At 30.8% G+C, this 27,868-nt stretch overlaps 2 protein-coding genes and 1 non-coding gene across 4 annotated transcripts; all 3 read right to left on the reverse strand.

Annotated features, from left to right (window-relative positions):
* Window positions 1-4,295: 4,295 nt before the first annotated feature.
* On the reverse strand, window positions 4,296-6,163 carry LOC133784448 (transcription factor MYB36). Its single transcript, XM_062223792.1, has 3 exons — window positions 5,939-6,163; window positions 5,708-5,837; window positions 4,296-5,434 (listed from the first exon to the last, which is right to left on the reverse strand). Exons 1-3 carry the CDS (start codon window positions 6,072-6,074, stop codon window positions 4,576-4,578), a joined length of 1,125 nt encoding a protein of 374 aa, XP_062079776.1. The 5' UTR covers window positions 6,075-6,163; the 3' UTR covers window positions 4,296-4,575.
* An 8,632-nt stretch (window positions 6,164-14,795) lies between these two features.
* Window positions 14,796-14,867, reverse strand: TRNAP-AGG (transfer RNA proline (anticodon AGG)). The gene has a single exon. It is a non-coding gene; the product is annotated as a tRNA-Pro (tRNA).
* Window positions 14,868-16,325: 1,458 nt separating this feature from the next.
* LOC133783093 (uncharacterized) lies at window positions 16,326-23,448 on the reverse strand. Of its 2 annotated transcripts, none has more exons than XM_062222628.1 (10): window positions 22,988-23,448; window positions 20,307-22,659; window positions 20,050-20,154; window positions 19,799-19,951; window positions 19,461-19,624; window positions 19,195-19,342; window positions 18,818-18,940; window positions 18,605-18,692; window positions 16,871-17,336; window positions 16,326-16,770 (listed from the first exon to the last, which is right to left on the reverse strand). In XM_062222628.1, exons 2-9 carry the CDS (start codon window positions 22,650-22,652, stop codon window positions 17,170-17,172), a joined length of 3,294 nt encoding a protein of 1,097 aa, XP_062078612.1. In that variant the 5' UTR covers window positions 22,653-22,659; window positions 22,988-23,448; the 3' UTR covers window positions 16,326-16,770; window positions 16,871-17,169. The 2 variants fall into 2 exon arrangements, with proteins under 2 accessions (XP_062078612.1, XP_062078611.1); XM_062222627.1 differs by having other exon boundaries at window positions 20,280-22,659; window positions 22,988-23,446.
* Window positions 23,449-27,868: the final 4,420 nt, after the last annotated feature.

Raw genomic sequence — 27,868 nt, forward strand, 5'->3', positions numbered from 1 at the left:
GTTGAGAAAAATCTAGATAGTTCTATCATTCCTAGAATCAGCTAGGTGTAATATTCTTAGCTTGGAAAACACCAAAATTCCCTCGAATACCCACTTAACCTTTTAATTGCCCTAAGGGTAAAATGATATTTTTCCCCAATTCCTGCTAATTCCTCAAGTCATCCTACAAATTCCCAACTAATACCGACATGCCCATTTAATCACCAAATACTTACTTGTTACTCAATAAACCTCAAATACACATTAACTTTCCAAAATACCCCCAGGCTCGCCCCGAACCGGGTATTTAGCCCCGCTGTGACTATTCCGCTAATCTGCTCACTAGGATCGCCTCGAGCCGTATACTGTAAATATATCCACATAATAATGTGGTCTCAATCATTTACTCACATATATTAACATTTATGCTCGCAACGGGACAATATTACAAATATGGCTCAACTATCAAGAATGGGCCCACATGCATATATTTAATACTCATAAACATACATATAGTCATACTTACATTATCATACATATCATGCATGCCACATAATCACACATATATCTAGTTCTGCCCTCCCAGCACGCTAATCAAGGCACTAAACCCTATTAGCATTTTTAGGACGTTACAACTTCTCACCCTATTTCTAACTCCCTTGCTTACAATAAGCTTTCAGATCCATTTCGTGTTGTTGTTTTAACCACAAATACAACACTTGAGCCAACTTCCTACACTGAAGCATGTACCCGTCTCGAATGGCAAAAATCCATGCAACTTGAACTACAAGCTTTAGAAGCCAATAAAACTTGGATTATTACGTACTTCTCTACCACCCGACCACAAAGTCGTTGGTAGCAAATGGGTGTATAAAATCAAATACAAACCCAATGGAGAATCTAGAATGATGCAAGGCACGTTTAGTTGCCAAAGGGTACACCCAACAACAAGGTATTAAACCTTGAATCTTATGCTCCTGTAGCCAAGTTTAACACACTCAAAATCCTTCTTGCTTTTGATGCCCTTAAGCATTGGCATCTCCATCAAATGGATATAAACAACACATTATTGCATGGTGACTTAGAGGAAGATGTTTATATGAAATTGCCTAAAGGCTATCCACTTCCTTCAACATTCCCAAAAATCTCAGTTTGCAAATTGCAAAGATTTTTTATATGGCATCAAACAAGCTTCTAGGCAATGGTACCAAGCTTAGTTCTACATTACTAACCAATGGTTTCAAACAATCTCCTTTCGACCATTCATTATTCATCAAAAATAGTCATGGCATCTTCGTAGCAACCTTAGTCTATGTTGATGACATAATTATTGCTAATAATACTCCTAATGCCATTTCATATTTACAAACACTCTTGATAGTAAATTCAAACTAAAGGTCCACTACAGTTTTTCCTTGAAATTGAGATAACGCGATCAACTAAAGGCATCTTAGTATCTCAGTGACCTTTTACTCTCCAATTACTTAAGGACACTGGTTTTTTAGGAGCAAAACCTGCTCCCACCCCAATGGAACCCAACCTTAATTTAAGCAATGACATTGGTGAAATTATTTTAGATCCAACATCTTATCGCAGCCTCATTGGGAAGCTCATATATATTAACTATAACCCATCCTAACATCTCATTTGCTATCAATAGGCTTAGTCAATTTCTCTCATCTCTCCACGAGTTCCTCATCAACAAGCTAAGGATTTTACAATACTTAAAATCTACGCCTGGCCAAGGCCTTTTTTTCCATGCTAACTCTTCTTCTCAGGTCTCTGCATATGCAGAAACAAGTCTCAGTCCTCACAATGTTCAAGTCAAGTTGTTTGCAGATGCAGATTGAGGTGGCTACCTTGACACTCGTCGATCCATATTTGGTTATTGCGTGTTCATTGGTGATTCTTTGGTCTCCTGGATCCTCCGCCAAAGCTGAGTACAGAGTAATGGCAAATGTGACTTGTGAAGTCACATGGATTTTGGCCATCCTCAAAGATTTCTGCATACATCATTATAGCTACCATTCTCTACTGTGACAACAATTCTTCCATTCACATTATTGAAAACCCAGCATTGCACGACAGGACGAAACATGTTGATATTGACTGCAACATTGTTAGGGAGAAAGTTAACAAAGGCGCACTCAAAATGATACATGTCACTTCAAAAAACAACTTGGCTAACATATTTACCAAAACTCTCTTTCCAACTACCTTCAAAGACATTGTATCCAAGATGGGTGTCATCAACTTATACACTCCATCTTGAAGGGGCCTATTAGTAGTACCAATTGTTATGTTAGTTATCTTGAATTAGTTAGGTTGTTATTATTCTCTTTTGTACAACTCAGTCTGTTACTTTCGGATAACTAATTTTGTTACACAAACATAACCCCGTGGTTAGTGATTCTAACTACTGCATTAAGTTGCTTATGAAGTATTGCCTAAATACGCTCACAAATCTGTTTTGATTTTCACTATTGTAGTAAGTTTGCTAACCTTGCCAAAGTGTCTTATCTATATGAACGGGGACTCACTAGCAATGGCTTAGCTTATTTGGATCATCTTTTATTGAGATGTATACATTAGTTAGTTCTTTGAGCTTTTCCAACATGTAACAAACTTAGGTGACGTTTGGTTGGAGTGAATGAAAATTGATGAATATGAATGGGAATGGGAAAAAGAATAGAAATGGAATAGAATGGAATGAAATGAAATAAAAATTAATATGAATAAAAAAAATTATTAAATTTTTTTCAATTTTGCATTAGAATGGTTTTTCCTCCAACTTTCAAATGGAATAGTCATTTCACCAAAATGGTGGAAAAATAATTTTATTGAAATGACATTCCAATACTCTAAAATACAATCAAACAAAGAAATAAAATGAAAATTAATTTCTTTCCATTCCATTACCCCTAACCAAACATCACCTTAGTTCGTGTTAACAATTAATGAATTTTCCATTAAAAAAAGGAATTAATTTGATTTGATGAAAATGTCACTCCAACTTCAACCTACAACTAGTCTAGTCTAAAGTATTTCCATCTCTCTTGATAATTGACACATTTATGAAGTATATTCTCATGTACTTTAATATATAGGATGAATTGAATATGGTTTTAATTTTTATTTCATTAGGTGTGCTTCATTATCTGTAAAACTATGTACTTATTTATTTCTCTTCTAAAACATTTTTCTATTGGATTATTGCTCGAGGTTTATTCCACTGGATTTGTTTATACATCACTGTATCCTTCTGTGTTGTGTATACATCTTTGGTTGGATTCGCTTGATCTTAACTTTTTCTTTTTTTTTTTTAAAAAATACATTTTTAAAAATTTTAAAGAATATATATATATATAGCCATTAATACATAACTTTGCTAACTAATTAATTAGTGCAGGTAATTGCAAATCCGTTGCCATATAAAATAAAGAGAATTGAAGTGTGTAGAGACCTCTAGAATGTTAGCAATATTATTGTACATATGCATATATTCTCTCTCTTAATTCGAAAAAGACTGATTTACCTACTATATAAATGATTACATAAATAATATATATAGCCAAATTAAATGACTAAATTAATTAAATTAGCTAACTGGTATAGTTATTTTAGTGATTTTAGTTAGAAAAAGAGATCATGACATATATATATATATATACGATTGAAACTCTTCTCTAAAGAAAATGATTTCAATTCATATATAACAAACTATGTAATAGAAATCTTTTCTCTCAAAAATTACACATTTTTTTTCTTTACTTCACCACTTTAAATTTGACAAATTATTATTTATGTATAGAAATATGTTAATATGAAAAGGTCAAAACTAATTTAAATTTGTTATGAAAAGGGATTAAAAAAATATAGTGTAGTGATCACTCTTGTCAATTCAACTCAAGTGTTGATCACCTATATGAGAAATCATTTAAACAAGTTACTTAGGGTGAAACAAAAGTACTTATTAACTCATCATAATCATAATGATCATAATCATAATCATAATAATCATAATCATGCATGGCCCATGTGGTGGTGGTGGTGGAGAGAATATTGTTTTGTTGTTATATACGTAAATATTAGCTTCTGTCAACGGTGAAGAAGGAATATATTCTTAGACGATTGACAAATTAGTAAGGTTCAACTCTAGCTATGAGATTCTTTGCCCCTCAGATCTCTATAGAACCTTTTTCAAATATCCTACAGAAACCCTATATATTATATAAATATATACACAAATGTGTATATATAATATAAGGATCGAGTTTCAAAATAAAGAGAGAGAGATATACAATGCTTTGACCATATTTAAAGACAAAATCCAGATTCACTAAGATCTTTATAATAAACAAAGTTGGTGATCAAACATCCACATTATTAATTATTCACACATTAATTTACAAAACCCCCCCTCCTCCTCTTATACATATATATATAAATACATATTTATATATGTTCCATATTTCCTCCTTAATACATATATCTCATGATTTTCATCTTATGACCATAACAAATCACCCAAGTTCTATCCCTCTATATCAATATAGTACTTAGAAGTAGTTAATTAAATTAATTAACCTCATTTTGTCACAGGCCGTAACTCATTTGATCATAATGATGATCATGAAACATCTCATTATTAGACTGATGATGATGATCAAGAACCACAGAAGTAGACTCCCATGAGTTTGAAGATGATGATTTTGATGCGTCGAACTCACTAGACCACCATAGCAAGCTGTCCTTGGAGACCACACCATTCATATCCTTGAAACAATCGAACCCATCAGAACCCATTTGATCATGGAAACCAACTGTACCACCATGATCAGCTGCTGATCCATTAAGAATGCCCTCAAGCTCGGCCTGAAAAGCTTGAATATTACCAGTCTGATCTGATGACCCTTTCGCACCACTGATCTGATTATCTTCGTCAACAGCCATATCAGCAGACGATGAGCCATAAAAATCACCCTGCTCGTGATCATGATGATTATTAGGACTAATCACGTGATGATTATTGTGTACTTGCATGATCATGGGGTTTTGGGTTATTATCAGCTCAGGATTGTTAGGGTTAGGGTTAGGGTTTACATTCAAAGAATGGAAACTTTGTTGGATCATCTTTTGTTGGTAGGGATGAAGCTTAGGCCACAGAGCAGGATTGTTGTAAAAAGAGAGAGGGTTTTGGAGGCTTTGAAGTTGCATATGGAGCTGGAGCCTTTCAATGGCTGAGCTACTCAAGGTCTCAGAATCTTCCAATAACCCACCAGCCGCCGGAACTTTTCCGTCGACCGCCGCCGCCGCCGCCGCCGCTGAGGATAGTATTCTAGTACCATTGGATTGCTTGCGCCTTCCCAGTAGTTTTTTCTTCAGTCGAGTGTTCCAATAGTTTTTTATATCGTTATCTGTTCTTCCTGGTAACTGAGCTGCTATTATGGACCACCTATACATACAATTTTATATATATAATAATATATATATAGAAGAAATTAGCTCCAAACCCTATGAGATATATATATATAACTGTGTTTATATATATATATTGATCTAAATCTTAAGCATGAGAGTTTCTAGGCAAAGAAAGAATCAGGACAAGAGACATGGGACAACATGTTAAGGTTGAAACTTATTGCTAGCTTGTTTTCCAAGTAGATATGTTTATATATATATATATATAAAGAGAGAGAGAGAGAGAGAGAGAGAGAGAGAGACTGACCTGCTGCCAATACTTATGTAGAGACTACAGATGATGTTGTCTTCTTCTTCAGAGAATCCACCATGTTTGATATTAGGTCTCAAGTAATTAAGCCACCTCAATCTGCAACTCTTTCCACATCTCTTGAGCCCTAAACAACCAAATTAAAATACCCACCAAGAGTTTAATTAATTAATCAATTAATTATTACCAATGGAAAAAAAATATATCAAAATTTAATTTTTTGCATACCAATTTTCTGGGGAAGAGCAATCCAATTGCCACCAGTGCCGTAAGTATCGATATAAGCCTTGAGCTTAGCATCCTCCTCGGGTGACCATGGTCCTTTCTTCACGTTAGCCTTGTCACAACATGGAGCTCGACCCATCTTTTTGTTTCTACTACTTCTGAATCGATTTGTGTCTCTTTAATTGATGATCTTGGATAATAAGAAAAGTGTTTGGCTTTGTATTTTGATTGAGTCTATATATGTTGTTGAAAAAAAATGAAGAAGGAGGACTGGGATTTATAGTAGTTGGGAATAGTTGGGGGTGATGTGATGCTTATGAGGACAAAAAAGTCTTACAACATCTGCCTACCTCTCTCTCTCTCTCTCTCTCTCTCTTCTATAATTCAAATTCAACCTCATTTCTAGGGTTTAATTGAGTAAAATTCACACTCTCTCTCTCTCTCTATCTCTCTCTTACTTTTTTTGGATTAGTTCAATAATCCATATTTAACAATATATATGCACACAACTAGACAAAGTACACCACGATTTTTCTTCTACTTTATAGTTTTAAATTGTACTGCTTTTTCATAATTATATATATATGTGTTTTTAATTAACTATGTATTAAGTATTAATTTAATTTAATATGTTTGAAATGAATGTTGGAGGGTATATTTATATATTGATCATAAGAAACATCCATCCATGCCATCCTCTTATTTTGTCACTATTATCCTTGAAATGTATTCCATTTCATAGACCTTAATAATTAATTAATTGTAAGCCACCCTATATATATTTTACTGTTTAGCTTTATTATTATTAAACAAACATTATATATAGAAATGACCCAATTGGATGTGCCTACTTTCATTAAATTATTTTGCACAAACTTGTATTATTTGCCATAATTTTATTTTATTGGCATATATATAATATATGACTGCTGTAAAAGTCTTGGGATTAATTAAGACTCTAATTAATATTACTTGGATTGAGCCGAAACATATGACCTTGGGGAATGTACTTTTCGGAACATTATCAGTGTACTGTTTCAACTTTCAGATATCCATGATTTTCATTGGATTGTTTTTATTTTATTATTTTGTTTTCCAATTATGACCAAAGCTAGAATATGTGTAAACTAATTCTATATGGTAATTAGTGTAATAATAGCCATGTCGGTAGGATCAAATTATATACCATATCTATTAATTAAGAGTTAAGAGTCTTCTTATTTGACATATTAACGTGCACAGAATATCACATGAGGTGATACCACATAATTAGTTAGCGATATTCTACAATAATTATTAATAATATAAATATATAATACCTGAAATTGGATTGCTCTAATAATAATAATACATCACTTCCTTACGGTATTGAATAGTGCTGCTGGTGCCCCTAACAATTCTCATTAATTAATTGTGAATTGAAATATACTTATAGTAGGTACAACAATATATATAGGGTTATTTATCAAAATAATTTTTTTAATAATCATTTTGCATAATAATTTTGTTTTGATATATAATTTTTACAAAATAACCTTCCCCACATCTTATCAAAAATTAACAACAAAAAATCTATTTTGCAAGAAAATAATATAAAATGCCCTATTTTCACCGATTACTCATAATATTACATATTTATATACTATCTATTATATATTAAAAAGAAAAAAAAAAAGAAAAACTTCTCATTGCTTTTTTATTAGCCACTAGCATTATGTATGGAGTATATAATCACACATACACGTTTATATATAATATATATATAAGATTTAATTAATTTTCGAATTAAAACTTATGATCACCAATAATTTCCCCATACATGTTGTCCATAAGATAACAATTATCTACATAATTAAAGAAATATTGTATCATATTACAACTTGGGTAATTAATTAATTTGCCATACATAAATAATATGACCTATATAGCTTAATTAGCTACGTACAAGTACATCAGTCCACATGACAAGACTACTTAAAAAGCAAATTAAGCCAGCCAATCTATGTATATTACTAATTACCTCTTTTATTTATTGATGAATTTGGGACAGTACACTTTTATAAATCGAATCACATATATACTTAGAAAAAATAAATTAATATGGCAAATATATTATTTAATCTTACTAAGATGAATGAATTATTAGTTCATAAAGTCATTATAATAATAATATATTTCATTAACTATTGTAGTGTTAGTAAAAAAAAATTCCATTATATTAATTTTTTTACTATTATTATTATTATTGTTGTTGTTGTTTCCTAATTCCTATACACTTTCAGACACATGTATAATAACGTACGAGACCTGCTAAGAACATAAGAAACAATTTTATATATATTCTAACAATTTAATATTTGACTTGTTCAACTCATCAGTTTTACGTTATTAACTTCCTTTCAAAAAAAAAAACTCAGTTTTATACGTTAGTACCGATAGCAAAAATAATTGTCACATATATGGTCAACAGGTCAAGGTTAATAATTTTATAACTAGCTTTATCCCTACACATTTTCTTTTCTTTTTCTCATTAATAATTGAGATTTTCCTCATATATGAAAGAACGTTTTAGTAGTTATACTAGCTAGGTTTTTCTCTAGAAATATATATATCGATTAGGAAATCAAAACTCGACACGTTTTGATCCCATTGAACAATTGTATTTATGTATCGTCTTATAAATATATATAGTGGAATCAATTGATGATCACTAAATTGTATATATATATATATATATATAACTCTACTACCATTAATTAGGGTTGACTGTATATATAATTTCTAAATGATATATATATATGTGATGACAGCAATAAATGTGACATATATATATATATATATATATATATATATATATGAACAAGTCAAATTCTCCCTATTGATTAAATTACTATCATAGTTCACTACAATATTTTTTATATATAAAAAATAACACTATATATATATACCTAAATAATATCCGTTTTTCTTTATTTTATTGTTATAGTATAAACATGTTGAATCTAATTGTGACAAGTTGGCTAGGGGGTTAATATTATATATATACAGATTATATATTATATAGTAGCCAAGGATGGCAATAGTTAAATAATTGAAATAATAAGAATAATAATAATAAATTACCAAAACAAAAAGGCAGACGTACATAATTAATTATCAAAAAGCTTTTAGAAGAAGCACCACTCATATAATTGACCTCGGTTTTCCCTACTACTATTACTTTATCATTATTAATTAATTAATTAAAGAGAAAACTTTCAAAAATATATATTTATTTATATATATGTTAATTAATTTTATTACGAAGGAGGAAAAGAAGGCTAGGAACCACAACCACGTAGAAATAACCAAGAAGAAACTATCAAAATTTGAAAAGCACTCAGTTCCCCAAAATACTAATATTTTAATTATGAGTACCCAAATGGACTCAGATCTTTATGGCAAAGAAAAACATGCTTCTGCTTGTCTTTCTCTAAACCCTAGAATCTCTATATATAATGCTTTGAAACTAACTGAAAAGAAATTATTAAAACAAAATTATTAACATTTCATCATCAAGAAGACCAAACTTATCAAAGATTAGTATTGTAATGTATTGAGCTGGTAAAGGTGGTCCTGATGATAAGAGGATAAGTATGGCCTGTATATATGTATTTATCTCTTAATAATGCTAAGTACAATTATTATTATTATTATTATTCATACTTTAGGTTTCTATACCTAGCTAGCTTAATTAATTATCTTGCATTATATAATATATATATAACACTTTTTTTATTTTCTTTTTTGAGTTTGACTTGGCTTTCTTTTTATTAGCTCTAACAAATATGAGTCACACACATATATATAGAAGAAGCAAGTACTATATGTGTGTGTGTGAAGTTGAATTTGAATACTTATTGTTATTGACTTTTTTATATGACCATTCTAATAACTTCTTGGTAAGTTGGAGTTCAGAAGCAAAAAAAAAAAAATTATTGGTTTAGTCTCATGACCAGGTTAATCTCTAATGATCTACAACATTTATTTAATAAAGGCTAAATTAAAATGGGAAATTCATGTGTGTATTTTACAGACTAGTGTCTCTGCTATATAATGATTGTTTGAGTTTGAAACTAGGATTAATTTAGAAAAACCTTTTTAAAAAAATCTTGGTTTAGTACTCTTACCATGTTTAAACTCTCTACAACATTTAATTAATAAAGGCTAAAAAGAGGGAATTTAATTAATTTAAAATAAATTTATTTGTTTGGAAAAAGTGTGTACTGACAAGAATTATGGGGCTTTATTAAAAAAATAATTGGTGATTAGTGGAGTTACTCATGTTCTTATTAATGACTCAATATTTTTACACGTATTCTGTGTGAGACACCATACTCCAATATCTTGCCTCAAGATGGTGGCGATTTTTCGCTCACCAATCTTGAATCACCTGATCTCAAGTGTCTTTTTGCACTATGCGGATCTCATGCGACTTAGCTCACTATTTGGATATCAAGTGTCTTATTACACTATGCGAATCTCAAGCATTTTTAAATTATTGGCTCATCACTCCTTGGATCAGTGTGATCGAATGTCTGCTAGAATAATGATACCATGACAAGAATCATGAGACTCCATCCAAAAAATCAATTAGTGATTAGTAAAATTACTCATATTCTTATTAATAATGGCTCAATATTCTTACATTTATTTATTTTAATTTACACATGCTCTAATGTCAAAAAGTAAAACAAACACAAATAAAACTGAAAGACATATACATTTAATCTCATAATTAATCTCATCATCACTAAATTGTCAGAAAAAGTAGTACAAAATTGTCAGCAAAAGATATTGGTACGTATGATTTTTCTTCTCAAAGTTCTGGAAGTAGTTGTATATTTCTTGATCCGCAAAAGACAAAAGTCAAGGGAATCATTTTAGTTTCTCACTACTTATTCTTAATAAATATATACAAAGTCAAGAGAAAATTTATATATAATTAGAAGATTTTGTAGGAAAGGTATATGTACTGATCTAATTATAATTAATTACTTTTTCCCTTTTTTTTTCTTCTCTTTTCTTCGTGTAAGACAATGAAAGTTAATCAAACACAAACCTAACAAAAACCATTAATCATAGGGTAATAAATAGTGGTATACCTAATTGTTTAACAACATTTGCATGCATAGATATATTAATTGGTCTCATCATTAATAATTATTTTATATTTTGGGGTTCTTATATAAATATATATATATATATGTATATATTGTTTTCTTGGATCCTTTATCTGTCATTTTCCATTATATATATTATAGGTCAAAATTACAACCAATATATAATCCCTAATGTTTCACTTGATCACCACCTTGTCAATGTAATAATATTGCCTAAAGAAATTTTTATTGTGACCATATATTAATTATCAAAGGGTTGAAATGTAATAATATTAATAAATGTTAACCTTATACATATAAAAATAAATAAAATCAAAATGCATAATATTTAAAATGTTAGACCCGATCGAAGATTGTCATTTACATAAGTATGTCAAGGACCATATAATTCTACAGAGAATTACGAAATATCTCACTATAAATATATCACTACTAATTCTAACATGTTACCTGTTTATTTTTTTTAATTTAAAAAATAATGGGAAAACGAGGGCAATTTAATAACCTCACTTAATTTGAAATACAATATATTTTAGTAATTTCTTAATTATGTGAGATATATGGAAATGTGTGCATGCAACTCAAATGGGTATTTAATTAGTAATAACTTCATACATATGATAATTAAAAACGTGATGTTGACTGAGTAAGTATTGAAGTGAACATTTTAATATATAGTTTAAAAAAAATAGGCATGTAAATGGGGTGGGTCTGCCCTGTCCCATTTTTCCTATTTAATTTTTTTAAAATACATTAAATTATAATTTTAGAATTTTCCGTCAACCTGAATATTTTTTTTATTGTAATTTTTATTTTTTACACTTCGTATCAACTACACTTTCAAATATTATATTTTGTTTTCTTTATTTTAAAATTTACAAAAATAAATATGAATTATATAAAATATACTTTTCAATATTTACAATTCTTTCTAATCTATTTAGAATTAATGATATTCTAAATCACATATACAATGTCAATTTTACGCATTATGCATATATATAAATAGCATTAGAGAATTGAGTTAGAGTATAGAAAAAAAAAAAAAAGTTTTCGAAGCGGGGCGGGGGGCGGGGCTGCCCCGCCCCGCTTGAATTCATAGCCTGCCCCGAATTCTGCCCCGTTTTTACCGGGGCAAAAAGCCCCGCCCCGCCCCGCCTCACCGCCTTATTTTACCATGCCTAAAAAATATATTTTTTCTAGGAAAAAAAACATGTACGCACACAATCTTTGATTTTTTTTTTTTGTGCAATGAAGAGCACATTATTATTTTGAATGTAGCAGAAGGAAAATTCCTGATTTTAACAAACTTATGGTAGAAGAAAAGAACATATTATTGAATTGAATTAATTAAATTTGAACGGTAATAATAATTAAACAACAAACTAAAATAATCTATCATCTGTGAGATGATTAGTTAACTTTTTAAATCAGTGCATGTGCGGAGCAAAATTTTTATATATAGCTATATAACTAATAATTACTTAGAGGAAGAACTACCATATTTGAATTTTAAAAAAATATACAAAAAAGTCAAATCAATTATTATTGTTAAGAGTGAGAATTTGACAATATATATCGTACGTACTAAATTAGTTGGTAACTATATATTAAAATAAACCTTGCTAATGAGAACTCGACATGCATGCAGTTAGTATTAATGCTTTTTATCCCAATTGAAATAAAATAACACTGCTTAATTAATTACTTATTATTTTATAGTTGACAATACATAATTAATTATAATTAACAAGGATAATCACAAAAGCATCATCTCTACTACTTTATTGGCTACATTATTACATTCTACTAATGTGGTTTTTAAAAACTAATTACAAAATCTTTCTCAAATGGTGGGATATGATCTCATTGTAGTTCAAACTCTAAAGTTTAATTAAATTTAAAACAAATCAAGAGAGCATAATACACTCTTCATTAATCTAAAATAATAAAATATAACACAAATATTTTATACATGGACTTTTTCATTGTATTTTTCATCTAAATTTCATATATATAGGTTTGAAATATCTATTATGTCACCTATATATATATACCCATTAATCATTGATTATCTTAATGGTAACTTCTTATTTCAGGTATAGATTGAGCTAGCTAGTAATAAAATTAAGTTCTAGTAGTAATTTCAGAAATTAATTAATTGGGTTTTGGTTAAGGAAAAACCAGATATATAGTGATGCCTAATTAGTACTTAATTGCACCCTTTAATATTTTTACTGAAAAATACATATATATATATATATATAGAGTCCCCTGGCAAAATAGTCGATTCTTTAAAGTTATTTTGCAATCTAGTATAGTTTTAATAATTATTTATAAAATAGTCTCTTATAATTTAGACAACTAATTAAAAATTTAGATAAAATTTTAGATAATTAGTCAAAATATTTAAGTAACTGATCGAATTTATTCAGAGATGATTTTACAAAACTTTATCACAAAGTATAGCAGAGTTCAAAATCAATCAAATAAAAAGTTCATTTTCACCAAATTTTTATATATAACACCCAAATCATATATATATATATATTTCTAGAAATTCTTGCTTATGTCACCTTTGAAATTAATCTCCAAATCACAAAAATTAATGAAGTAGTCTAAGCAACACAGAAAACATTCAGAAAGTTCACAGAAGCTGAACAACACAGAGATAATAAAAATCTATCATCATCGCCACTAGGGTTGACAATAATTAATATTCATTTATTGATCATATGAATGTTCCATGATAAGACAGCCAAGTTAGCTAGCTAGCTAATTGACTTTTAAACCAACACGTATATATTATAATATTTAAGAATAATATAATTAAAACAAAAAAACAAAAAAGTAGTGAAGCTGTTATACATATAAAGAAGTGTAAATATATATATTCTATATAGAACCCTATCTGTTGTGTATCGCATAACATATTTAATATGCATGAAATAACTTTATGTAAACTAAGGCTAAATAGTAACACTATTATTAGACGTAGCTACAAAAAAAGACGCAGTTGCTGACCTCAAATTGGGGTCTCTGCCCTGTCCCCCAAAGTCTTTCTTTTCTCTTGTTATTATTTGGTAACCAAAAAAAATTCACCAAACCTGTTACTGTATCTATTTATATATATATATATACACAAAATATTTGTGTGACTGTGAGTGTTTTTGATTTTTGAACAATTTTTTTTTTATGACTGTGTATATTGTAGCTATTTAGGGTATCGGCAAGCAACAACATGTTTGAATCTAATTTTTGATACTGTAAACTATTTAGAATTTTCTAAAAATCGCGTTCATGCTCTAAATAGCTACAATATACACGGTCATAAAACGGTGAGCAACATGTATTTTTTGGTACTGTAAACTATTTAAATTTTTTTTAAAATTGCGTCGATGCTCTAAATAGCTACAATATACACGGTCATAAAATGACGAGCAACAACATGTATTTTTCGATACTGTAAACTATTTAGAATTTTCTAAAAATCGCGTTCATGCTCTAAATAGCTACAATATATACGATTATAAAAAAAAATCACGTCGAAAAATGTTCATGAGTCAAAAACACTAAAGAGTCTCACCGATAGGCTGAAGCAGCCCCTATAAGAGATATATATATATATATATCAAATTTATATGAAGATTTTTTTGTTTGAATTATTTTTTGAGTGAGAAATTAGTAAAAGGATTTCATGGGGATTCCGAGAATTGAACTCGGGACCTTTCGCTCCCTAAGCGAGCATCCTACCACTGGACTAAATCCCCTATTGTAGTCTTCTTCTGCACCCCAAATTTTATGACCCATGACAAGAGAAACATAATTGTACCAGTTTGGGACTTGGGAGGGACCACTACATTATGTACATGATGAAAATGGTCCATACATATATATGTATATGTGTATATATAATAGGGTTTGTGTAGGTGGACATTTGTAATTTCAAAGCCCTAACAACTGTTTGTCGTACTGATTTTGTACTCATTCTTGGAGAGAACATAAGAACAAACAATATTCAACATCTTCTTCTGTATTGGGTGTTATTTGAGTGAGTGAGGCATATTATCAAACAGGTTATAGGCGTGTAGCAGAGGTTGAGAAGAATATAAATCTTTATGGAAGCAAGAAGTCAAATGAAGGTTTGACTTTGAAACCCTAAAGTCTTTGCCGTGTGTTAGGAAATTAGGTATATATATATATATGTGTGTGTGTATCTTTTGATGGTGTCATAGAATTTGACCCCTATGGATTTTGTATATTGAATACATAGTTGGTAATGCCAAGCCAATTTCCTCTATCTATAGCTATAATATTAATACTTCATTCTATAATGATTAGGAGACACTGTACTAATTTATAGGCCCTCTTAGCAAGATTACAATCTTATTGAGTATAAAGATAATGTAAGTCAAACACACATATATATATATATATATATATTATCAGAGGCTTTAAAAATTGAACCCAAATCATCAAATCACCTTCCAATCAAATTTGGGTAGTGGGTAATCAGTGGGGACAATTGTTTGGACCAAAATTTCAAAGCAAAGAACGAAAAGAAAAAATTTCATGTGCAATTAGTTTGTTGGTTTATAATATTGCAAACTTTATCACGTTCTTGAAATGGTTTTTATAATAATAATCCCTTAACATTCTTATATTTGCAACTAACAAATATATAATGTTAGAAGTTAACTAATTACGTTGATTTCATTACTAAAATTATCTACTATAAATTTTTTTATTAATAAAAAATTATGAAATAAATTTTAATTATATTAGAATATTTATAAATTGATAAATTGCAGGTTGCTTTTATTTTACATTTAGAAGCAAATATGCTATTTTCATAAATGAAGATCTTCTTTGAGCAACATTTATTTTTTGTGTGAAAAAATCTTTCTTTTCTTTTCTTTTTTTGATTTAACTTCTAAAACTATCTGGTCATTTAATCCTTTTTAACACTTTTAGGAAACAATGCTTATTTAATTAGTGCATGAACTTAGAATCGAGTTACATTTAAAAGTTAATGTAATGGAATAATATATCTATATGAAAAGTATAAAAGAATCATTTTATTAGCAAGGATAAAGTTAAGTCACAAAAGCAGAACCACTTTCTCAAATGATTAAGAACCTAACATATATAGTAATCAAAATCATATCAACTAAAATTTAAAAAAAAAACCATCAAGCATGTAAACTAAAATTAAATAATAACATGGGTAGAATTTAAAAAATGAATTAAATTTTTTGAAGCTTCACCACAATGCTTCGAGGATCACTGATATCGGATGCTCCACAAATCACCAGAACATAATGTTGGGATTTCTTACAATCAATAATTATAATAACAAAAATATAGTTTCTACAACTCTAGGAGCCAAAAATACATATAACCAACACACTTGTGTATTAGGATAACCCCATGGAGTGGAATTTAACATAAAATAGAGAAAATCCCATAACAGAACATACAATAACTTCGACTCAATTCAGAAGCACAATGCATCTCTATCTATAAATATATCTCAATCAATATAGAGCATCAAACACAGGAATTGCCATTTATTTATGTACAAATCAAAAGAACTCGGTTCTCGCTTCAAAAGTGTTATAGTATCACCATATATCAGTAGTAGTCACCCTGGTCCTCTCCAAAATATCAGACCTGTTAAGAGAGCAAAAAATCATGTCATTACTAGAAAATAAGTTAGTTTAAGGCAAGGAAGACAAAAATTAGAGGGTATCATCAAACATGGATAACTCACATTCTGATCGAGTTCATAGTCGTCACTGGTTTGTTTTCGTCTTCCAGGTAATTTCTGGTAGTGAGTGCATATAATAGGGGCACTCAATAAAGAAAGTCACCATTTTTTTTTTACTAATACAAAAGATTTTGATGGTGATAAACCAAGGAATAATATGTATTATTAGAGCCTTCCATATACATAGAAACAGTGGTGGCTTTAAGTTGAGAGACGTCTATGCTTCTCATTATTTCGCTCTTGGGAAAAAGTATTGGTGACCAATGGGGGGAATAGTAAGGAGACCGCATTAAGATTGAAAACTATTTCAAATTCATTGCAGCAGCCATGTTCCTCAGCTTCTGCGAGATTTCTGAAAACGACGGTCTCTGTGCTGGATCAGAGGACCAACAACTCTCCATCAAAGCCCTCCATTCAGGATCGCACCATGATGGAATCTGCGGACGTAATGAGTTGTTCACAATTCCTCCTGCAAATACATTGAAGAATAAGATAACAGAATCAGAATCATATAGTTCTACAAAATTGTCATAGCTCTCACACAAATATTGTAGATTAAGCACATTAAAACACTTATAATCCTTTACTCGGATACTGAACAACTTGTTCTATCGTTTTTTCTGATGAAATTTCACTTTTTACATTTACAAGTAATAAGACAAGTTCTACAGGTCAACCATATTGAGTTCAAACATAAACTGGGAGAATAAAGGGACTCAATCAGCTATAGTGCTGTGGAAGAAGCTAAAATGGACTCAGAGAATGCTTCCTCATTATCAAGATCATTTCTATGAACAAACTTCGATGCTCTACCATTCATCACCTTCTATGCTAAGACTAACTAATTAGCTCAAACTATCTTTAAGTTGTAACTTCTCATTGTGTCTAGTTGTCTAAATCTCATATGCCAGTTTACATGCTGTCACATGTAGCAGTTTTCTGTAACTGAATGTAACAATGATCATTCATTCGCAAAATCTCGTATAAGAAAAGGTAGCATATAATATGTACCAAGGGAGAGAAAAAAGGTACATAAACAACGAATTGGGAGGACTACGAATGGATGATAAAAGTTCTGTTTTAATAATAACTATACCTATGTAATCCTTGAGGGGAGGAGAGCACATAAATAAAATAAAAAATTAGAAAGCTAAATTGACTAATTGATGTGCAAACATTTGGGTCCCAAGGCTGTGCAAACACGAATGCATAAGAGTGAGCATATTTCATGATATCCTAATATGTACATGCAAAGCTATGTAAAACCTTCATAACATACACACCAAAATGTAATGAATTGCAAGTGCAAGCGATACCTCACTCAAATAAATGATGACACTTGTTGCCAAAAAAAAAAAGGGAGTGGCGAGAAGAATAAAAAATATGACCATGTTCGGTACACCATATTATGGCAATCTCTTCTATTATTATAATGCAAGACAGTGTGTTGGTTTTTCATGTATTATATGACGAAATATATTATGTTAAGAACCAAAGAGAATAAATAATCATAAGACTAGGAAAGAAAATTGAGAATAACATAATACAATCATACTCTATACTACTATGTAATAGCTCACTCGTCATTTACCATATTCTTTTCAGGTTTCGTATTAGTGAACTATTAGAATGCAAGATACCACCCAGCACAATATTGTATTCAACCAAAAAAAAAATAGATGCTCAAAAAGGTGCCAAACATGCCCATTAAGTTTTAAAAAAATACAATATGCTTACCAATTATTGATGCACAATGCAAGTCTGCATAGGGTTCCTCACCAGTAAGCAATTCCCACATCACAATGCCAAATGAGTAAACATCAATCTGCATTATAGAAAATAAAAAACATAAAATATCCCAAAACTAATCAAAATTCACAAATTTAGGTCATAAACCATTGGAGGTAATAACTTAAAGAGTCATCAAATCAGAAAAGCCTATACTATTACCTTCTCCGTAACCATGTTACTTTTCCCACTAAGAAGCTCAGGAGCCATCCAGGGTAAAGTTCCACGAACACCTCCAGAGACTAAGGTATGCTGTTTTACCTTTGACAAGCCCAAGTCTCCAATCTAAAATAGTATAAAATAATCATGTTAGATTCCATTCGATCATGTCCTACATAAAAATTTTACCAGCACTTAGCGTACTTTACAGAAAACAGTTGCAATTGAAAATTTTCTGAAAAGAGAATTATGGAAAAAAAATCTCCAAAATGACCATCAAGAATAATAATTTCCAAGGTTTCAATTGTAACTTGTAATTACATGATAATAAACAATAAAGTGTATCCCTAAACTACATCGATAGTATCCATCCAACATACCTTGCAGACAGGACGCTGAGGATCTCGCATATTTACCAAGAGATTTTCACATTTCAAATCAAAATGCACAATATTCTTCCCATGCAAATACTCCATCCCAAATGCAGCATCCATAGCTATGATGAGTCTCTTACGTCGGTCAATTGTTCTGTATGATAGCACAATGGCGTCACAATCAATCAGGATGTCAAAGTATTGATACAGTTCTACACCAAGAGATTACACCAATTTATTCGAAACTTCATATGTCATCACATGATAATTACCTGTCCTTTTTCTGCAAAAACTGTTTCAGAGACCCATTAACCATAAACTCTGTTAATGTTGCCAAAGAACCATCAGGACCATCACGAACGATTCCATAAAAAGAAACTACATTTGGATGATGTAGTGAACTCAATATCAAAGCCTCCTTCCAGAAATCAGCAATCTGCAGTATGACGAAACAGAGTAAGTTCCATATTGTCCACTAGATACACTTAAACAAAACAATTTCCTACTCAACATCTCAGTATAATAATTCTAAAGAATGTTGCATGCTTTATTATATTAATTACAAGACCGGCAGTCAAATAGAAAGGGATTCTCAAGATCTAGAAATTACCAATCGCTCCCTTTCAGATGGTCTCCCAGCAAAACAGCTGGCTTTTATTCTCTTTATTGCTACATCAGAACCCCTCCACTTCCCATGATAAACCGCCCCATATGTTCCAGAGCCTAACTCACGGATCTCTTCCAGATCATCATTCTTTATAGTCTAAACAAAGAACCAACAATGTTTTAGAAACAAACCATAAGAAATAAGTACATAACCAGGGTAAAACCCATGACGTAAAGAAGATAGTGAATATGAACCTGCAATCCTTTTGCAATAGCTTCTTCCTCAGCTTTTGTAGGCTCAATTCTAGAGGTGTCTATATTATCGTTATCAGAATCCAACTCTAAATCCGCGTGAGCATTCTGCTTAACAAATATGATATAAAAGGAAAATAAGTGGGGCATCATCTTAACCAACTGATATGAATCAGATGAGAAAAATATGAGCATACAACATTCAATAAACTAAATCAATAATTATGCATTACCGCTGAATCTAATTCATTAGAATTTACTTCTTCAGCTATCAAGTCATTCTTTTCAAGATCTGAATTTTCTTCAACTTGCGCTTTCACATCCATGATCCCTTCTAATGCTGCTTTCTTCGCAGATGCAATCAACTCAGGTAAGAAACTCAGCTTGTCAACTGAAAGCTGTAAATCATTCTCCCCTTGTTTGACAACAATACCACTCTCGTCTGCAGGCTTTGAGCTAAGTGAACATGCTATTTCAAGATGCACACTCACACAATTATTGTCACCAACTTTAACTGCCTCTGAATTTAAAGAGTCGTGCACATCAGAGTTTTCAACCTTTTCTACATGAGTTTCTTCTTTTTGTTCTTCAGCCACACCTTTCCCATCTGATATCAGGGGTGCTATATCAGGTTCTGTTGGACTAGATAAGTTGATCATATCAGGTATGGTTCGTACATGATCTAAGGAAATAGCTTGTTGGTTTTCCTGACAAAGTGCGCTAGAACTTAATCTCGAAGCCTGACCAAGGGCATAATCAGGGACAGCTTTACCATCGGAAGCCTGATACTTTGAGGAGTCAACCCAAGGATTCTGATTATCCACCCCTAAACAGATCCTTGGACTACCTTCCCATTGACCCCTTGGAAGTCCTGCATTAACTTTACCATTTACTTGCGGCATTGAATTGCATGCTTCATAAGTTTGAGCAACAGGCGCTGGGTTCTGCAAATTTCTCCAAACTGGAAGTCCAGGTACATGTCCATGAGTTGGATGAATATTATCTCCTGCAAATGGTATAGGAATATTTCCATATCGAACTCCATTTTCTTCGGGAGGAGGAACATGCATGTGAGATGTACCAGCCACAGGTTGGTCATGAAAAGCTTCAATTCCCATTTCATTACCTCCTCGGTGATGAATATAATTTGAAGACGCATGACGACCATCTACCATATTACTGTGACCAAGAGGAAAATTCATGCCACCATCTACAGCATAATGATCATTCATTCTTACAGGTCCAGAAACATGTGCTCTTGCTTCCTCAGCTCGGGCATTCAAATTTTGTTGCAGCATCCATGCCCTATCATGATTTTGAGTTTCATTGTATAAAGATCGGTGGTCATTATTATGTTCGCCTGTGTAAATTCCATGTGGCAACTTTGCATCTGCATTCATCATGAAAGCCTCCCTGTTCGGTGGACACTCAGCACATGGATTAGAAACAGAGTGGAGTCCGTTTGCCATGTTAGGATGATCAAAATTTCTTTGGAAACTCATACGGCAATGCTCACAAATACTACTTCCTTCAGTAACATTTGGTCCATTCAAAATATTACCAGGAAAAGCTGACTTTTCACCCGAGGGAGCTCCACTAGGAAGCCATCCAATACTCTCAGAATATTGAGGATGGTGCTCATATGCAGGTTGCTGATTCAGTTGTTGCCGATATTCATCTGGCAATCTATCTGAGCATTTATCAGATAACTCTGAAAACGGTAAATGGAAACGTGCAGAAGTGGGAGAAGAAGGAAAATCTGACATTTGTCTTGGATCATGTCCATGATGCCTCGGAGAATAGTACGCCGGACTCCAAGGGGCTTCCATTTCGCTGTACCTCTGGCTCATGGGCTGATGGTGTTGTCCTGATCCCATATGAGGAATTTTAAGGCCATGCAAATTATACTGCGGCATTGCCATTTCATAATTCCTCTGGTTATGCACGCTTCCTTCAAAACTCATTGAATTAAAGTACTGTTCAGCTACATGTATATCATCGACAGGACTCATCACCGGCGAATCAGGCTGCAGTTGCCTCCTAAAATCAGAACCATCACTTAAATTGTTCAAGGCATCTACATACCTCCTCTCAGTATCCCTCTCATCCCCATCATAGAGAGACGAAGCATCTTGGTCGGGAAGCCCGAAGAGAAAAATCCTGAGCCTAGTGAAACCATCCCCAGAACCCAACTTATCATACTCCTCCATCATGTTAGTAACATCATCATCATTCACTACTGACACAAGGGCATCAAGATCTTCATCAGGTTGTTGGTACTTCAACACCGCCGCCCCATCATAAAGCTCCCTCATCCTGTTCATCAACTCATCAAAACATATATCTCTCGGCACGCTAACGATTCTCGTCTCTCCCCCAACATACCGCAGCTTCCCATCTTGCGGACGAGGCAATATACTTCCCAAAAAACTGCAAAGGAACTTAACACGAGGGGTTTCATCGTTGGAACCGGAGCTCAAACCAGGTGGAGAATTAGAAACTGAGTTTGTGGTACTAGAAAAACTGTCCATCAAGTAGCCAGACTGGTGATGGTGTTGCTGATCAATTGAGTTGTCAGCAATACCGTTGTTACACATGAGTATCATTCAGACCCTAAAAAAACAAAAAGAAAAATCTTTTACAAATTCCAAACCAGAAACCGTGTTCAAACTCTCATTTCCCACGAAAAACACAAAAAGCCACCACATTTTTTGTCAACATCACCAAAAACCACCAATGAAAGCAAATTCGAAACAACAAAAATTCAGCCGAGAGAGAGAACGAGAAAGAGAGAGAAATTCAATCAAATATAACACCTAAAAAAAAGCTCAATTTGATCGTCAAAACAAAATCTCCCTCTCTCTCTCTCTCTCTCTCTCTCTCTACGATTAACACCGAAAACAGTCAAGTATCTACGAAGAAGAAAAGAGTAGATAGATACCTGGATATTGGGAAATGAATAATCAGAGAGGAGAGAGACCCTCTCTATCTTCGATCCGGACAGAATCCACAGCCTTAGGGTTAGTTCGCGTAAGATATCGATCAGAAAGTCGCGTGAATCTGAGTAGGTAACAGAGGTAGAAGAAGGAGAAGAAAACGACGTCGTAGACGGTGGTGGTGATCGAAGCGGTGGTGGTGGTGGTGGTGGTGGTGGTGGTGATGAGAGAAGAGGAAATGGAAGCAATGGAGGGTGGGTTTGTTGGGTCTGGCGTCGCGTGGCTCCAAATCCAAGATGCGATGCCTGATTGCCAGGTAGCGTAACACGTGGCATTACGCCCTTTCTCTATTCCCTAAGCATATTATTTATCTCCTCTTTTGATCCCTTCATATGTGCCATTTTCCTCACACGCTTCGCTCGGCACGTGTCTTGCACGCACGTACTCCTCACTCCTTGCGTGGATATCCTAATGCTATTTAGTATTATGCTTCTATCATTTTCCAATTAAATAAAACAAAAACTTATCAAATTCTAAAACAAAAGGAAAATTGGATTTTTATAATAATGAATGAATATCTGTATAAAGTTTTGCAATAAATAACAATAATTAAGCTCTATCTTTTTGTTATTTATTTTTTCTTTAATTTGCTTGAAACGGGTATTTATGGTTTTTTTTTTAAAAAGGTATTTATGCTTTGTTTGATATGCTTCGATTTTCAACTTTTTTTTATTTTAATTTATTTTTTAAAATTAATGTATACAGAGTTCAATAATTTGTTGTAATAAATATTTTTTTTTATATACTTTTAATTTTGTTCCTTTTTTTTTTCACAAGTGAAAACACAACTTTAGGTTCAAAAGAAAAGGAATTCAAACAAAATTCAAAATTCGAAGGATCAAAATTGGAAGTGTTTACTTTAAAGGGCTAAGTTCAATATATTTAATCATAAAGTTTCAGTGTATTTTTTATTATTATTTTTAAGTTTCACATATCCAAATATTCTAAGGATGATATAATAAAATCATTTAATGAAATCTGCTAAAAATTCTCTTTCTTATAAAAATAAAAGTTGATTTTTATTATAATAGAAATGTCAATATTACAGTAACTTTTTGCCACAAAATATTATAGTAAATTTTAAGTTCATTAAAAAATGTGTAAAAAACAATCTGATACATCAATTTTCATTTTTATTTTTATTTTATTGACTATTCTGATACATTCAATTTGATGCAGTATGGTATGGCTGTATTGGGTTGATATTCTTGTAATTATTATTTATTTATTTAAAATTAGCATGTAATGTTGAAAAAAACTATCAAGTTCATTGGATTATATATTTGATATTATAGTCATATTGAGTGTATGGAATAAGATTATTGAAAACCCAACTTCAAATCGAATAGAATGTAAAATACTTTACAAAGTTTGATCAAATTAGAAACTTTAATTAGTGGAAATAAAATCCATGTTTAAAATGTACTAACAAACAATATTATTTTTGTCCAAATTAATACTTTAGCAAAATTATTTAGGTTCAATTTTATAATGTAATATTATTTAAAAATAGCAATAGCTATAAAGTCTGCAAACAAAATGAATAATATTAGGAAAATTCATTAAATTAAAGAAAAACAATTTAGATGATGTGTTCTTATTAAAAAAAAATTATTTATTTAGTGTTATCGCATTAATCAAATTAAATTAATAAAATAATAGGCAAAGTGAAAAAAATTTTACTACAAGACAAGAAAAGTGTAACATCTCACGTCACTATAGTTGCTTACTAAAATAACAAATAACCATGTAAACCAACACGAGTCTTTCCAGCGTGTTTTGTCCTCACTCGCACGCTTTTTGGGAAAACTTCCCAGGAGGTCACCCATCATGAGACTACTCCAGGATAGTACTCATCAATCCATTTAAGTCATCTTCAATTATGTACTCTCATACCTACACAGTCTTAGAGTCATCACACTTGACCTTCCCCAAAAGATGTGGGATTACAAGCTTTTTACCCGGTCTTTCTCCTTACAGATCACGGGATTCTGATTGTTACACACGTGGGGCCCAAAACACGTGCTTCCAATCATTGTACTACAGGTGGCAAGAAAGTACAAAAAGATTTGTTATGTTCTTATTTTTTTTCGATAATGATTTACATTCTCTTTCTGTCATTATTTTTCGGTTATTTAGTTTGAAATTACTAATATTAGAGATATTAAATATGTGTGTACCCATCACTAAATATTTTGAATCACACATCTCTATAACAAAAAAGCCTAGATTTTGAATATGTGGTCATTATTTCTTTTGACTTAGTAAAGTTTTTTTTTTTTCAAAAACTAAAAAATTGATAGCTTAGTCTAACAAATGAGGTGTCATTTGTTTTAGGTTAGAAAATGACACTATTTGTTTGTAGTTAAAATTGACTAACAAAATAATTGTAGATTTTAATTGTGACAAACATTTTGAATCACATATCTTTTGAATAAGTATAGTTTTTCTTTTCTCTTTTGAATAAATGGGTTGGTAAAATTGACATAATTCTTTTTGATGATGACTTGTCTACAAAGATCACTTTCATTTAAGCCATATTTTAAATATAATAATTAAGTATTAAACTCCTTTTGTTATGTCCAACATTGATTACTTAGCATCTCAAATCAATTAATATCTTATGTATTGTTTTAGTTTTGATAAGTGACATATATATATATATATATATATATTTATAAATGAACCCAATTTGAAAGCACACCCCTTAACCCTTTAAAAACACTTCACTGTGAAACCATAAACAAATAAGTTGATTTAAATATCCTAATGACAAATTGGAACCATATAAGTGGAACCCATACGTATCACTTTTAAAATCACTCTGTTTTAAAATATAATCACATTATTTTTATGGCTGGTTAAAAAGTATAGAATAACTTATATTAGTGTATATATATTTAATATATGTTAAAATATGTGTTTCAAAGATACATTTAATACATACTATATAGAAATATTGCACGTTTTCTTAGTTTTATTTATAAAATTTATTAATTATTTTTATTAAATTTATATTATTGTCATATAAATTTCAAATAAATAAACAATATTATATATAAAAGAATAATATAATCATATTAAATAAAAAATTAAACCAAAACATTGTTTATGATTTTTGAAAATATATATAATATGATAATGATACTTTTTTTAAAATAAAAATTTAGATTATGTATTATATATTACTATAATGATATTTAATAATATTTAAATTTATATTAATAAAAGTATTAAATATCTAGTATTGTATTAAATATTGTTATAATAATATTATTTTATATTATTTGAATTCATGTTAATATAATTAGGAAAAAATAGGATTATATATTATTATCATAATAATATTTTATAACTGTTACACTCAAATCTCGATAATAGAATTTTGTATGTCCAAAGTCAGACTCGTATAGTGTAAGCTTGAAATAAGAAATTTCGTCATGTGATCAGCAGTAATGAGAATTGAGTTTGACGGACTAACTCAATATTAAAACGACGATGTCGGAATTGGTGGGCTCGAAACTACAATCAGACAAGGAGGTTCGAGCTTAGGCATTGTGAGCTCGGAGAGGAAGATCTCGATAAAGTTACTTGTTAAGACCGAGACAAAACGAGGCAGCGAGCTCATGATGATTAGTCGATCTCGAATGTATGTGAGCCATGTTCGAGGTCGATAATCTAGTGTGAATACAGTTAGTGTTTGAAAATTCCTATATCTGGGGGATTTGTTGTAATATGTTAATAAATCTCAAATATCGGGGATATTATATATTTAAATGCATTTAATTGTATTTATTGGAAATTTGGATAATAACTTCCTGAAATGTGAGGGGAGATATTCTGTAAACCATTCTATAAATAGACTGGAGAAATTCATTTGTAGGAAGGAAAAATTGGTACTGGGAATACCCTGCTGAATTGCTTTCTAAGCGCTTTGAGAGAATTTCACAGTTGAATAATATCGACTCGTGGACTAGGCAGGTTTTAACTGCTGAACTACGTAAAAAATCGTATGCTTCTTATTTATTTTTATGATTTTGTGTTTAGTGTTATTCATTTCTAAGTTGACGAAAAACGACGTCAACAATAACATTTAAATTTTTCTTAACATAATTATTAAATATCTAGTCTTCTATTATTATTATTATTTAAAAAAAAATTATATTATATATTATTATAATGATGATATTTTACAACATTTGAATTGAATTATATTAATATAATTAATAAATATATATTATTAATTTAAAAAATATATTTCATTAAATATTTAGAATATTATGTTAACAAGTTAAAACCAAAAATTTCATTTATCTACACACTTTTTTTTATATATATAGAAGAGTTATTGATTATTTTGAAATTAGGATTTATTTAATAGAAGTGCTAAAATCAATGTCAAATTTAGAATAGTCGCTAAATGTTATATTATTTAGCATTATGCTTTATAGTATAAATGCATACGCCATTCAATTTGAAAGATAAAGTTATAAAATCAAGAATAATTAATTAGAACATTCGTTTTCACCGAAAGAAAGAATATTTTATACAAACCCTCTACTAATTTTATTGAAGTTGAGTTTTGAATAATAAAATAAATATATAAAAAAATTAATTAGTCAATTTTAGCAAGTATTTATTGTACTATGTTATACTTTTTATTATTATAGAAAGAAAAAAAGAATATAAATAAGTACCTCTTTCTTTTTCTTTTCTCTTATAATTGATTAGATTACATCTTAATTAAGTGAACAAAGCCCAAGTACCACCCAAAAAAAGTGCATAAAGACAGGTTTTCTTGGTACTTTTACTTTGGAATGTCAAAA

This window comes from Humulus lupulus, chromosome 6, assembly GCF_963169125.1.
Source record: "Humulus lupulus chromosome 6, drHumLupu1.1, whole genome shotgun sequence".
Lineage (NCBI taxonomy): Eukaryota > Viridiplantae > Streptophyta > Magnoliopsida > Rosales > Cannabaceae > Humulus > Humulus lupulus.

Bases quoted from the DNA above. Each gene is read 5' to 3' on its own strand.
- LOC133784448 (XM_062223792.1), bottom strand. From the start codon at position 6,074: ATGGGTCGAGCTCCATGTTGTGACAAGGCTAACGTGAAGAAAGGACCA. The intron at 5,838-5,938 runs GTATGCAAAAAA...TTGGTTGTTTAG, and splicing joins TGCTCTTCCCCAGAAAATTG to GGCTCAAGAGATGTGGAAAG. The intron at 5,435-5,707 runs GTCAGTCTCTCT...TTGTATGTATAG, and splicing joins TACATAAGTATTGGCAGCAG to GTGGTCCATAATAGCAGCTC.
- LOC133783093 (XM_062222627.1), bottom strand. From the start codon at position 22,652: ATGATACTCATGTGTAACAACGGTATTGCTGACAACTCAATTGATCAG. The intron at 19,625-19,798 runs GTAATTTCTAGA...GTCATACTGCAG, and splicing joins CATCTGAAAGGGAGCGATTG to ATTGCTGATTTCTGGAAGGA. The intron at 18,941-19,194 runs GTATGTTGGATG...ATACTATTTTAG, and splicing joins CTCAGCGTCCTGTCTGCAAG to ATTGGAGACTTGGGCTTGTC.